This window comes from Danio aesculapii, chromosome 21, assembly GCF_903798145.1.
Source record: "Danio aesculapii chromosome 21, fDanAes4.1, whole genome shotgun sequence".
In the NCBI taxonomy this organism is placed as follows: Eukaryota; Metazoa; Chordata; class Actinopteri; order Cypriniformes; family Danionidae; genus Danio; species Danio aesculapii.
The window spans coordinates 36,029,997-36,045,390 of NC_079455.1; the positions used below are offsets into that span (position 1 = coordinate 36,029,997).

General features: G+C 33.2%; 1 protein-coding gene across 1 annotated transcript; it reads left to right on the forward strand.

The window, feature by feature from the left end:
• Window positions 1–501: 501 nt before the first annotated feature.
• On the forward strand, window positions 502–13,885 carry sdad1 (SDA1 domain containing 1). Its single transcript, XM_056446967.1, has 22 exons — window positions 502–708; window positions 1,015–1,119; window positions 1,549–1,647; window positions 2,273–2,383; window positions 2,475–2,546; window positions 4,445–4,545; window positions 4,630–4,687; window positions 4,868–4,942; window positions 5,764–5,865; window positions 5,951–6,020; window positions 6,647–6,750; window positions 6,837–6,894; window positions 7,000–7,058; window positions 8,266–8,342; window positions 8,445–8,542; window positions 8,646–8,722; window positions 9,771–9,894; window positions 9,974–10,065; window positions 11,519–11,703; window positions 11,832–11,916; window positions 13,403–13,564; window positions 13,640–13,885. Exons 1-22 carry the CDS (start codon window positions 619–621, stop codon window positions 13,682–13,684), a joined length of 2,049 nt encoding a protein of 682 aa, XP_056302942.1. The 5' UTR covers window positions 502–618; the 3' UTR covers window positions 13,685–13,885.
• The last annotated feature ends 1,509 nt before the right edge of the window (window positions 13,886–15,394 follow it).

A 15,394-nucleotide genomic window follows, 5' to 3' on the forward strand; every position in this document is an offset into this window, starting at 1 on the left:
AACTGCAAATAGCCGACACACACATACACCAACAATTATATGGAGATTAAAAACCTAGTTAAAGTGTTTCAAAACCAGATATTTGTTTCATGTGGTGAACGCAATAAGATATTTTGAAGAATGTGTAAGTCACAGTAAGGAAATAACAGGATTTAACCAATAAGCAAGGTAAGCGGCTGCTTAGGGCCCCAGGAAATCTGACAGCCCCCGAATAAATACTTGGAAGTATAAATAATATTATAAATTATATATATATATATCATTGTTTTTTTATCATATTTTGTACAGTGAAGATCTAAAATTTTACATTTTAACGTAATTATTACATCTGAGCAAATGTGTCCCCTACCTTCAATCATGGATCAGTCCAGCAGTCAAATCAGTAAAGATTTATGCCTCATTCAGACTAGCAACCGGGAGTGACCGTTCCAAGATGGCGGACGAACGTGCCATCTACGTGTACATATCTATGCTTTGGAGTACTGACTGTCCTTTCACGCTTTCCGTAGTTTTCTGGCAACATGGCGACCTGCTTATGAGCCACGCTGGTGCTGAAGTTATCGAAGCCGTCAAAATAAACCTTCTTTTCTGACTCTTGGCGTTAGAAAAAAAACAAAAATGTCGGGTCGTCACAATAACAAGTTACCGACGAACCTCCCGCAGTTGCAAAATCTGATCAAGAGGGACCCGAAGTCATACACAGAGGAGGTAAATAACTCGCTGTTGAACTTGTAAAGCAAAACAAATAAATGTTTTCCCAAGATGTTCGTGTGTGTATTAAATCTAACCTAACGGTACAAGTGTGTTCATTAGTAGCATAATCATTAGCATATGTGTACTTGTTTTTCAGTTTAATTTCTGAGACGACTTATAACTTCTATTATTACGAATAACGCATTTGTAATGAGATCTGTATTTCAGACATCAGCTGATTTTCACGTAACAAAGTTAGTATTACGACTAAATGTTGAACTGAAGGTTATGTTAAACGTTGTTAATATGTTGTCGTTGCAGTTTTTGCAGCAGTATCGTCACTATCAGTCAAATGTGGAGATCTTTAAACACCAGCCGGATAAAGCCAACAAAGACCTGTCCGAACTCGTCATGTTTCTGGCTCAGGTATATATATATATATATATATAGAGAGAGAGAGAGAGAGTGTGTGTGTGTATCTATATATAATTGAGGTGAAGTTGGTTTTATAATCGCACATTCGTTCAGTGACAACTTGTGACACTCTCCCTATATTGTTTACCATGGTACTTTCAATATATTGGTCGGAAATCACGTCTAAGTATGACTTGAAAAACTACATTAGCACTATTTATTTGACTGTAAGCAATATTGTACTCTGATAGTCCTTGGCTGCTAATATGATTTTACTAGTTAGCATTTGCAAAGAATACTTTTCTGAAATAATATAATTAAGGAGAGTCTAAATTTGACCTCAATCTATACGTACATATGTATATGCTTTTTATGTAATGAATCATATTAGGTGTGTTATGGTTTAGACTGTTCTGTTATTGACTGATGATTTTCCTCCAGGTTGGACACTGTTATTTAGAAGAGCTGTCAGATTTCCCCCAGCAGCTGACGGATCTGCTTTTAAATTATCACACAGTGCTGGAGTCCGATCTCAGAATGGTACAATGACATTTGTTGTTTTGACTGAACCTATGATATTATTATTATCTTAATGGGGCTGCTTGGACTTAATCTTGAATTGTTAATATTCTGTTTCTATGTGAGTGTGTGTGTTTTAAGATTACCTTTAATGTAGCATGCAAAATTCCAAAGTACAAAATACTCTATAAATAAGGTTAAAACAGTTGTTAAATTGGGGTTTAGAGTGACCAGATTCTTGAAGCAACTGAAGCTGCCTTATATGTTGTGTAGTGCTGTCAAATTATTACTCACGATTAACCAATTCCAAACTAAAAGTTTGTATTTACATAATGTTTGTGCACTCACGGTGTGAAAATAGTGTGTATATGAAATGCAAAAAACAAAACAAAAATATTTACATTTAATCTAGGTGTAAATAAAAATAAAAAAATAAATATTTTTTACAAAATTTTTTCATACATAAATATTTAATATATTAGTATAAACAAACATTTTCTCAAATATATACATGTATTTATATTGCATTAATTTGTATAGATGTAAACCAATTGTAGAAGATGTCTAAAATAGCAATGACAATAGAGGCATTTTAGCTTTTGAAGATGTGTTTTCTAAATCATAACTGTGGCATAATCTTTTTCAGACGTTTTGCAAAGCGCTGATCATGTTGAGGAACAAAGATCTGATCAGTCCCACCAGTCTCCTGGGGCTGTTTTTCGAGCTGCTGCGCTGTCATGACAAACTTCTGCGAAAGGTTGATGTTTTTAAATGTATTTTTTTTCTATTTTGACATAATAAAGGATTGCAGAGTTTGCTGATAAGAGAAATGTCTTCTGTCTCCTCAGACTTTATATACCCATATTGTGACGGATATCAAAAATATCAACGCAAAGCACAAAAACAACAAAATGAACACGGTAAGACTTGAGTGCATTCATTTGTTTTTATCAAGTAACACAATTAAAGAACTTCAGACTCTTAAAGGAGCACTCCACTTATTTTGAAAACAATCTCATTTCACAGGTCAACTAGAGTTTTCGAATGGTAAAAGTCACAGTTGAGTTTTATCAGTTTTTAATCCATTCAGCTGTTCTCTGGGCCTGGCAGGAGCACTTTTAGCTTAGCATAAATAATTGAATCGGATTAGACCATTAGCATATCAAAAATGTTTTAATTGTGGCGTAATAATTCAGTAAGTTTGCTGCTGTACCATGACTGCAGCAGGCCATATTACAATATGCAGCACCTGGAAATAGTTCCCAGCTACGTAACAGCACTAGTACTAAACAGTACTATTTAGATACATTTAGTCATTAATGACTAACAACTGATCTAGCAAAGTTCATTGATTATTATGCCGGAATAAGAGTATAGTGCCTTGTGCCATATTGACCTAAAAAGTAGCAACTTTTTATTTTCCATCTGTCATTGTACATGATGTAACAACAGAAGAGTCGAGATCAAAACCTTTGTTTTGTTAGTTTTTGAGAGATGCTAATAGTCCGATTAAATGCTAAGCTAAATATGCTTAATCAAAATTCGAAAATTCTCCATTTACCTCTGATTTCCAGCATGAGCACTTTTAGAATAGCTTAGCATAAAAAATTGAATCGGATTAGACCATTAGCATATCACTCAATTTTAGTTCTGGCACAATAATCAAGGAATTTTGCTGCGGTACCACAGATGCAGCAGGTGAAATTATATGCCTTAAAATAGTCTACAGCTACATAACTAGGTAGCAGCGCTACATATCATTGTGCCCGCTACAGCCATGAAACAGCAGCAAAGTCTCTTGTTTATTAAACTGGAGTGAGAGTACAATGCATAGCCATATTGACCTTGAAAGTAGCAACTTTTATTTTCCATCTGTCATAGTACATGATGGAACTACAGAAGAGTCCAGATCAAAACCTTTGTTTTGTTTTTGAGAGATGCTAATGGTCCGATTCAATGGTTGATGCTAAGCTAAATATGCTTAATCAAAATTCTAAAACTCTCCATTTACCTCAAGGTAAAAGTGTACCTTTTTAACATTGGTTTGTGCCGCATTTCAAGAACAATTTACCCTCCAATTTGACTATATAATACCCTACCAAGTTGACATTAATTGATTATTCGCTTAAGGTTTTGCTTTGATTTTGGGCTGAAATATGATGCTAACATGTTCTTTTTTGATGTTTACTATTTTTGAATCCATTCATCTGACCTCCAGGTCTGGTGTGAGCACTTTTAGGTTAGCATGAATAATTGCATCGCATTAGACCATTAGCATATCACTCAAAAAATTCAATTCTGGTGCACTAATCAAGAAACGTTGCTGCTGTACCATGGCTACAGCAGGCGAAATTATATTACGTAGCGCCTGAAAATAGTCCCCAGCTAGGTAACAGCACTACATAATATCATTGCATCTGCTGCAGCCATGATACAGCAGCAAAGTTTCTTGTTTATTACACCGGAAAGAGAGTATAATGCCTAGTCCTATTGACCTAGAAAATAATAACAAATTTTCTGTCTGTACTTAGTATGTAGTGAAACTACAGAAGAGTTGAGCTAAAAAGGAAAATGATCAAAACCCTTGTTTTATTTGAGTGAAATGCTAACTCAAAAGCTAAAAATGCTAATTCAAAGATTATTATTTAACTCTAGGTGAAAGTGTTCTTTTGACATTGCTTTGGGTGGGAAAATGCATTTTAGGAACAATTTACCCCAAACTGACATTATTCATGCATTGTTTTGGTTTGATTTTGGGCTTAAATATGACACTGACATGTTCTTTATGAAACTGACTCACTTTTGTGTTTGCCCTCAGACTTTGCAGAACTTCATGTATACCATGCTGAGGGATTCAAACCCTATTGCTGCCAAAATCTCTCTAGATGTGATGGTTGAGCTTTACAGAAGAAACATCTGGTGAGTCCTTTAGCAGTAACAACTACAATATACTTTTTATTTATGTTCTGCCTCACTGTTTTCTATTTTCACATCAACAATCAGGAATGATGCTAAAACTGTGAACGTCATCACCACAGCGTGTTTCTCCAAAGTCACAAAGGTTGGACTTTTTGCCATTTGTCTTTTAATGAAGTTTGTTAATTAAACTTTTACTCTTATATTGTATCAGTTAGAATTTCAATTAGATATTACACTATATTACATCTTTGTTCACTAATCAGTTTTTCAAGGGCAAAAGATCTTTTTCTAACATGCTTTATCAAATCTCATCTCCGTTCAGATTCTTGTAGCTGGACTGAAGTTCTTCCTGGGAAAAGATGAAGATGAAAAGAAAGACGATGATTCAGAATCTGAGGTACAATATGTGTAGATTATACTTTATGATACTTATATGAAGAGCTATTTTTTTTTACAATTTCAAACAAGTGCTGTTCAATAATAGTTTGAACGCTCATGTTTATATAATTACTGTTATTCATTATTAGCGCTTATAATGAACCTTAATAAGGTTTGATGCAGCAAATGAGCATATTATATGAGTTATTAAAAGCCACATGATACTAAAGACTGAGGTAATAATTGCTGAAAATTCAGTTTTGCATCATGGTATTGAATTAAAAAATCTATCATGCAAAAAAAATCTTTTTTTAAATTAAAATATTTAATCAAATAACTCCAGCTTTGTTGATAATAAGGTGCCATTTATGCTAGTATATTTTAATGTTTACGTTTTATGTTACACCTGGCATCCACGCTACTTTGGCATATTCGACCCAGAAAACTAAGCATTTTGAAAATACAGAAGACATTTTATTTTCATTGTTTTGAGACAATGTTGTTCTGTTTCAGTATAGATAGAATAAAACACAAACTTTTGAAAACTGAGGCACTGCTATCCAAATTCTTTTTCTGATTGGACTATTGCGCATCCCTCCTTCATCAAGCCTCTCTCATATGACCATTTCACAAACTGGTAGACTGAAAGTATGGATGCAAGCAAATTATGTACATAGTGAGCGTGAATGGTCATGTATCATTCATTGTCGGCTGCACGGTGTAGATGGAGAACAGTATTAGTTTAGCATTGGAATCAAATAAAATGTACAGACTCCAAACTTTTTAAATGTTCTGTAACTGAAATATTTGTAAACATTTATTAAATGTTTTCCTTTGTAGGACGAGGGCTCAACAGCCAGAGATCTCATGATGCGATATTCAACGGGGAAAAAAACCTCGAAGAATAAGAAGAAACTGGAGAAAGCAATGAAAGTCCTGAAGGTTAGTACTGGTGTTTATTGATCTTTCCATGTTCTGTATTGTTAATTACGTTGCTAAACTCCCCGTTTACGTTTTAAATTCTCAGAAACATAAAAAGAAGAAAAAAGTGGAGGTCTTTAATTTCTCTGCCATACACTTGATCCACGATCCCCAAGGTAAGAACACAATGACACACAAAGATGGATCCATACACTGTCACTGTGAATTACTCTCTATAAAAGCTTAAACGAAATACTCTATATACAGTTGAAGTCAAAATTATTAGCCCCCCTAAATTATTAGCCCCCCTGTTTAAATTTTTTTCCCCCAATTTCTTGTTAAAGAGATTTTTTTCTAAACATAATAGTTTTAATAACTCATTTCTAATAACTGATTTGTTTTATCTTTGCCATGATGACAGTAAATAATATTTGACTAGATAATTTTCAAGACACTTCTATACAGCTTAAAGTGACATTTAAAGGCTTAACTAGGTTCATTAGGTCAACTAGGCAGGTTAGGGTATTGTATAACTTATCTGTAAACTATTGAAAAAAATATAGCTTAAAGGGGCTAATAATTTTGACCTTAAAATGTTTTTTTTTTTATTAAAACTGCTTTTATTCTAGCCAAAATGAAACGCATAAGACTTTCTCCAGAAGAAAAAATATTATCAGACATACTGTGAAAATTTCTTTGCTCTGTTAAACATCATCTGGGAAATATTTAAGAAAGAAAAAAATTTAAAGGGGGGCTAATAATTCTGACTTCAACTGTACATAAATAATGATCATTTGTTCAGATTTTTCAGAGAAGCTCCTGAAGCAGCTGGAGAGTTCAAATGAGCGTTTCGAGGTGAAGATCATGATGATGGAGCTCATCTCTAGACTTGTGGGAATTCATGAGGTATGTGTATGATTGAACATTTATTCATTTGTAACTCATTATGTTTGTATTAGTTTCTCTAACTTGTTTGGTTTCCTTCTTTACAGCTTTTCCTCTTTAACTTCTATCCGTTTGTCCAGCGGTTCCTTCAGCCTCACCAGAGAGGTAAACACTGTTGTCTTTAGAGAATACCTGCAATGATAATGTATAATTGATTCGTCTTCATCTGTGTTTAAAATTCGTTGGTTATGTTTTATTTATGCCATTTAGAGGTCACAAAAATTTTGCTGTGCGCTGCCCAGTCATCCCATCAGCTTGTCCCGCCTGAGGTAAATAAACTTGATTTGGTCTTAGTTAAAGGGGACCTATTATGTCCTTTTTTACAAGATGTAAAATAAGTCTGTGATGTCCCTGTAGTATGTATGAGAAGTTTTAGTTCAAGATATCCCAGAAATAATTGTTTATAACTCTTTAAAACCGCCCCTTTTAAGCTTTGATCCAAAATGTGCCATTTTGGTGACTGTTGCTTTACATTCAAATTAGATTGTGTGCCCAGACCTCTCATCAAAAGGATCCTTAAACTCCACATTTGCAATGCTTCTTAGATGCTGACATTATCTTCAGCAAGTACAGCGCAACAACTCTAATGGTGGACGGCAGCTTCTCACTCAGGGCTGTCTATGCTAATGAGTCACTTATGGGCGGGGCTTTCCCCCTCCAATGACATGTACAAAGGGAGAATGTCAATCAGTGTTTCTGCAGGCTGTTTTTATCAAGTGTGATTATAAAATTTTATACATTTTTTTACCATTATGTGCTGTATAAATTCACAATGTAGCCACACAAATGCATTTAAACCCCTTATAAAGGTGCATTTTGCTCAATAGGTCCTCTTTAAGTATAATTTAAGTGGTCTTATTATGCTTTTTACAATATCAACTCACTTTTACTGTGTAACATTACTGTTTGAGCATGAAAAAAGGCTTTAAAACACATGTAGAAGTTGCGTTTGTTATTATCGGAGTAACTGATCAGGAGCTGATTTGCATTCAATGACACAAACATTGTATTTTTTTACTCTCAAAAAAGTATAATACAGAAAGGTGTAATAAATGATCAATGGGCTATATTAAACATTAGACACATTCTGAGGGGACCATATGCAATGCATACTAAAATGACACTTTATAGTAAAATCATAAAAGTCATTTTACTTTTATTCATCAAGGATAGATTAAAATGTTCAAAAGTGTCAGTAAAGACATTTATAACAATTTTTTAAAATAAATGCTGTTTTTTTACCTTTAATCAAAAAATAACCTAAAATATTAAGCTTTACAGCCATTTTCTGCACTTATGAGTAGAAATCTTTGAGCACCAAATCAGATTATGGACTCACAATCAAATAGAAACGTTTATTTCAAATTTAAGATATTTAAGAATATTACTCTGTCTATTATATTTTTGGTCAAGTAACTGCAGCCTCCGAATATCTCCAAAATGAGTATGCTAACTTTTTTATTGTTACATTTACAGATTCTTGAGCCAGTCATCATGACCATCGCCAATAACTTTGTTACAGACAGAAATTCAGGGGAGGTCATGACAGTTGGGTAAGTGCTATGCAAATATAAGTAACATACAATAAGGTTTTAATGTCTAATTCAAAGTATAATATGCATCTAAACCTTTTTTTCCCTTCACTATTATCTCAGAATCAACGCCATAAAGGAAGTGGTTGCCCGTTGTCCTCTTTCTATGTCAGAAGATCTGCTTCAGGATCTCACACAGTACAAATCCCACAAAGATAAAAGTATGCAGTGGATCACTATTTATCATAATCTTTATATCAGATGCAACTTTTTATAGTAGACTGTTGAATGTATTTTTTGACTTGTTGTTTCTTCATCTTCCAGATGTTGTGATGTCCGCTAGGGGTCTTATTCAGCTCTTCAGAGATCTCAATCCACAGATGCTAACCAGAAAAGACAGGGTGAGAAGTGTTTGCAGAATTCTATCAAATTAAAATTGATCACATCAATCTCAAAATCTATTCAGTCTTTATAATGTCTATATATTTTTTAATTAATTAATTTTTATTGATTCAAAGTATACACGTTCACAAACCCCACAGCCCTTACCCAGAATAAAAGATACAATAGTTTTCTAGTTGTAAATTACTTAAGTCTGAAATTACAGCTCTTTGGAGAGAAGTTATAATAATAATAAAATAAACAATGCAAAAATGAAAAGAGAAACACTAAACACTTACAATAGACACTTAGCCATAGAAAATAGACACAGAAGCAATAGACACTTTCTAACAGTGAAAAGATAAATAATAGTAATATTAATAACATATGTATACAAATAAAAATTAAGGAGTTCAGTTAATCGTTTAAACTGTACACTTATTTTTTAGATTTTTAAAATCCTGTCCTAGTTAAGTCATTTTTAGATCAAAAGTGAGTGTAGACATTTATGCTTTTACAAATAATTGTTTCAGATAAATTCTGTTCTTTTAAATTTTGTCCGTCAAAGAATCTTTACATTTATCATGATTTCCAAAAAAATATGTTGCTTGACTGTTTTGAAAGTTATGAGATGTTATATGTTGATATGTCTAAGCATCTAATCAGCATAATAGGCTGGTCTTTATTTTGGTCATTGGATTTTCCTTTTAGAAATGGATATTGAAAAACGAGCCTTTATTTGATTTTCATTTTAAAATTCATAAAATATGAGCCATTTATCTTTTTTTATGGTATATTTTGAAAAACAAAAAATGAAATCGGCAGAAAACAAACAGAAAAAATGCACTTTTTTTTTTCCCAAGACCAGATAGACCTAAGCATCATTGAAGGCTGGAGTAATGATACTGCAAATTCAACTTTGATTTTTATTTACAAATTTATTGACATTTTTGGCTTTTTACTATTATTAAATTTGACTATTTAGCTGAAATACATCCTTGATGAGTAAAATAAACTTCTTTAAAAATAAACTCAAAAAACATTCATTTGCATTTATTTTGTTTCCAGGGAAGACCCACAGAATCCTCTAAAGAGGCTAAAATCCACAAATACGGTGAACTGGAGGCTAAAGACTACATTCCTGGAGCTGAAGTGCTGGAAGCAGAGAAAGCAGATGATGAGGAAGATGAAGGTACATAAGCTGGATTAGTTTATTAGCATTAGCTCATATCTGCCAGTAAGCCATTTGACTGATGTCCTCTTCCTCATAGATGGGTGGGAGAGCGCCAGCATGAGTGATGATGATGAAGATGGAGAATGGGTGAATGTGCACCACTCTTCTGATGAAGATCAGGCAGAAGTGGTGAGGATTTTATCATTTACTGATGTGATTCATCACATGGATATATATGAACAGGGATCGTACAGATGTGGAAAATGCTTGAATTTTAATGTAGTGTCTTCAAGTTTTGAAAAGTGGTTGAAATGGCTTGAAAATGCAGTAGAGCTGTTTTGTTAATAATTTATCATAGTAAACGGCTTTCTATTTAAACACAATATTGGTATATATTTGTTTGAAGTTCATGAAAATAAAAATCTGCAAAATTTTAGATGAAAGACACTTAAGTAAATGAGATTTAAGAATAAATTACAGTATTTTAATGTTAATTATGGATTTGGGGCAAAGATCAATAAAATTCCCTAGAATACTATACTATAGGATATTTTAACAAGTGACATCTGATCTGATGTAATGTAATGAAGAAGTTCATTAATGTATGCAAATATGTAATTTACAACAGTTGTAAATATGTAATTTACCACAATACTGACCTGTAAATTGTTGAAAATTGCTTAAATTTGGTTTCAGAAATGGTGTAAAAACCCTGTATAAAGCCTTTAACCACATTTTTAAAAAATTCACTCACTATTCAATCCAAGAATTATTAAACGCACAGAAAAAAGACCTTCAAGCTGAAACATTTGTATTTTTGGTCTTATTTGTGAGCGGCGTAAATTAAAAGGTTTAAAAGAAGATTATTTCTGTAAATGATGATGGTTTCATATAGTAAATAATCTAATGGATTGAGTCACTTAACCAAAAAAGAAAAGGATGCATGCCTATAAATTGCATACGGCCTAAGTTAGGGTTGTCATGATACTGGAATTTGGTACCAAACTATACTGAAATTTTAAAAACGTCCATTTCCTGCTAACATTTGAGCGCTGTTGAGCACGTGAACATAATGGCAAATCAGCACTGTTTAAGAACAGAAATGACTGTGATTGGCCATAAGGTCATCAGGTCACCGAACTCACTGCTGTTTACTGCGTGTAACCACAGATACAGGGACACTGGAGTGTTTTAAAGCCGCGGTTCATCAGCGGATCAATCGTGTCTGCTTACAAACCAGCTGATCGAAGTGACTTTAAAACACTCCAATGTCTCTGTATCTGTGTTTACATTCAGTAAACAGCTGTGAGTTTGGTGAACTGATGACCTTCACGGCCAATTACAGTCATTTCTGTTGAGCATGTGAACACCATGGCAAATCAGCAGTGTTTAAGAATGTGCTCAACAGCGCTCAAATGTTTGTGGGAAATGGATTTAAAAATTTCACTACCAGTTGGTACCGAATTCCAAAATCGTGACAACCTTAGTCTGAGTTGGTACTACACTTGAAGTTGCTGGAATAGTGTTGCGTCATGTGCTAGGTAACAAAGGATCTGACTTTGTGGAATTGAATGCATCATTTGAGACTAATGATGAGAGATGATATATGTTTGATCCTGTGTTATGATTTTGTGTTTTTCAGGCTGAGAAATTACAGAGCATCCCTGAGGACGAGCGCAAAGCTAAAGCTGCCATGGTGAGCACCAGTCGACTTCTCACACAGGACGACTTTAAGAAGATCCGCGTGGCTCAGATGGCAAAAGAGGTGGGCAATGCACCCGGGAAGGGTCAGAAGAGGAAGAATGTGGAAAGCGATGAAGAAGAGCGGTGAGTTGGGTTTGCGGAATGATGGTGCTTTACTCAAACTGTTTTTGGAGATGTATGGCAATAATCTGAAAACTGAGAACAATAAGATCTATAAAGTAATGTGTCTTTGTTTGTTTTTTTTTGTTCAGAGGAGAGTTACTCAGTCTAAGAGATATTGAGCGTCTTCACAAGAAGCCCAAATCTGATAAAGAAACACGACTGGCAACTGCCATGGTAAGTGTGAATAAAATATGCAAATATAACATTTCTTTTTCTTTGTTCATTTTGATAGATAGATGGTGCATATATAAGCACACCTCTCGCAAATCTCTCTTTTAAATTCATATCTTTAGGAAGCTACAATATTATATTTGTGCATATACATTAGATTAGTCAGTACTGAAGCCAAACCTGTAGCTTATCTAACAAAATAACTTGCGATAGTGGTCCAAAAAGTAGTACTGCCAGTTATATGTTATATGTTACAGAAAAATATTAAATGCAAATTTAAGAGAGGAAAAATCAAGAGACGCAAAAAATTGAAAAATTTAGTTGAAATTTTGTAGATTGTAACTTTTTTTTTGCAATATTTTGCTTGAATTTAATTGTATTATCTTTCAATTTCTGAATATGTTTGATGGCTAAAATATTATTTTAATAAATATATCTGTTTAATAAATCTGTTTTGTTTAAATGCACCAAAATATATTCCCTATATTCACTGAGAAATGGATCAAAATATTCATTTTCAAAATGGGGTGTACTCTATTATGCTGAGCACTGTAGATAGATGGATAGAAATCTCATATATACATGGATTTCTTTTATTTGATTGATATTATTTCAACAAACATCAAGTTAACACTGGTATTGTATTGTCTAAAAGGAGTATATACCTCAGGTGCTGATTATGTGCTTCAGTGATATTATGCTATTCAGTGGTAAATGTTAGCAGTATGAGTTTGAATACCATTTTATGTGATATTAATTGCCGTACTGAAAGTTTCAAAAGATAGTTTACCTCTAGATCTCTAAAATGAATATAAAATATCTGAAAACGTTTTGTTATTTTGACAACTTTTCATTTTATACAAAATGCTGTAACATGAAAACCATTTTTATTTTAAATTGTTGCATCAGTTGTATAAAGAATAATAGTTTTACTCAGACATGTAACTATATTGAAAGTCCAAAGAAAGAAGTCCAAATAACTGACATGACCTTTTCCATAGCTCTCTCTATATATGACTATATAAACTGATTTAAAAGTTTAGTGTTGGTAGTATTTTTAGAAAAAAAAAATTAATCAGCAAGGATGGATTTTTTCATAAGCAAATACAAATGATTTCCATTAGTTAGCATCCAAGTCGTCAATAGTCGTCTGGTTAGCATCTAAGTCGTCAATAGTCTTAAACATTGTTTTCCACAAATATATGAACTTTTTCATTTTTAACTGTTATATTAGTAAATTAATTTTTTTCAAACAATATCAAAACAGTACATTACAATTTTTTTAAAGATGATGTGAAATTCCGCTTGCATCACTGGAATAAAGTACATTTTAAAATGTATTAAAGTAGTTTTTAATAGCAACATTTGACTATGCACATTACTCGCTTAGAATTTTAAAATGGAATACTTTTATGTATTATGAAATATAGAAAAAAGTCATCTCGATATCAGGATAAAATTGAAGGTTGTTTTATTTTTTTGCTCTCAGGCTGGACGGACTGACAGGAAGGAGTTTACCAAAAAGAGAGGTAAACTAAACCCGTATGCCAGCACCAGTAACAAGGAGAAGAAACGGAAGAAGAACTTCATGATGATGAGACACAGTCAGAATGTGAGAACTAAAGGCAAACGCTCCTTCAGAGAGAAACAGGTGAGTGTGAAAATAAATCTGTGTGTGCCCCATATAGATTGGTTGTTTTTACTCATCATGATTTGTCTCCCTCAGATCGCACTAAGAGATTCACTCTTGAAGAAGAGAAAGTACAAGTAGTTCCCACTTTTACTATGGGCTGGAACTAATTTATTCTTCGTGATCTGTGTGGACCATTGTGTAAAAGAAGACAGTATACAGACTTGGCTGTGTGGGTTTTCATGTTGCCTTTTAATAAACATTTAAACAGTTGATGCTTTTATTTGACTTTAACAAATACCCCCATTGGACAAACTACAACCATGATAGATGAATTAAAATATTTAGCAACAATAAAATAAATGGTGTCATTTAAAATATTTAGTTTCATATTTAATCATGCAATACAAATAACGTTCAGACATTAAGCAAATATTTTGGGGCCAATGTGTGAGATTAGAAAAACAACCAGTGGTATTTAAGAGGATTATAGTCCTACTACTAGATGGTCATCCCAGATTTTTCAACTTTGATGTATGATCGTGTATATATTTGCATCTATTATTGTGTCCAGTTTCATGCTATAGCCGATAGCCTAGTTGACAGCTGTAGACAGTCTACAGAACTTGAATATTCTGGAAGTTCACTTTACAGGTGAAGAACTTAAACGTTAAATAATAATATGTGTGTTGTTGGTTATTTCATAAAAAATTTGCTCATTGGAAATACGTGCTAGCTTCTTGCTCTCTTTGTAACTGTCAAAGTGGAATGAACAGCAAAGTGCACAAAAAGCTATTTGTTTTAGTTTAATCTGAACGTGTTCTGGGCATGTGTTTTTTTTTTTAACAGTTGGGTTATTTGAACAATTCTGGGATTTTAAAGCAGGTTAATTGCAGATTGACACCTGTGCGCAGACAAAATAGGATGATAAACCATTTATAAATAACTTGGATCATGTAGTTTTTCCAGTTGTATGAAGATGTACAAAATGTATTGGGGAGATGTGAAAACTGTGTTTTAAGGTAAAACATTTTTCATTTGCAATGCTTATCTAATTTCTTATTAGAGTGTGACGTCATGCAAAGCGGCTTCCGGGTCCAAGCACTATATCAAACTGTATGGAGAGACTCATTAAATGGTAATAATAAACGTTTACAAAGTGATGTAATGCGTTCAATAATCACGATTACAATATATATGTCCATATGTAAAATCCAATGGCCAGAGAGTGATTAATTTTTTATAAATTGTTAAAATATTGGTGTCTGTGATGCAGCAAATCCAGAGACCGATGTGTACACTGATTTTTTTAATAAAATTCAATTTAATGTGTGATATGACCAAAAAAAAAGAACAAACAAATATTTTCTCAATTCAAATGAGTAGCGGCTTGGACCCGGAAAAACTATTTCATAAGTCACGACTGAACAAGCAGATAGGTAATAACTTTACATTTGACTATAACGCATAAAAGTGTAATGCATGATGAGGAGAGTTAGGTAAAGTTAATTTTAAAATGTTATATTACAATCTTAAGTCACTGTTTAACCAAATCTAAATGTATTATTTATATTTTAAAGAAAATGTGAAAGCCTGTTGTTTTTGCTTGCCATTTTAAAGTTTTTAGACTTCATAATGTTACTTTACCCAAGACTGATGATAAACATTACCATGATGAGTATACCAGCAGCATATCAACTGATAAAAGGTTTGGCAACCCTTTTTGATCTGGCAACCCTAGGTGCGTGGCGCCGCTAGAAAATCTGTGGTATTTGAGACTGAAAATTTAGAAAATTTGCTAGTAATCAAGCCTCTGTCTCTACATACAACTCACAAACGGAGCTGATTTCA

Bases quoted from the DNA above. Each gene is read 5' to 3' on its own strand.
- sdad1 (XM_056446967.1), top strand. From the start codon at position 619: ATGTCGGGTCGTCACAATAACAAGTTACCGACGAACCTCCCGCAGTTG. The intron at 709-1,014 runs GTAAATAACTCG...TTGTCGTTGCAG, and splicing joins CGAAGTCATACACAGAGGAG to TTTTTGCAGCAGTATCGTCA. The intron at 7,059-8,265 runs GTAAATAAACTT...TTACATTTACAG, and splicing joins ATCAGCTTGTCCCGCCTGAG to ATTCTTGAGCCAGTCATCAT.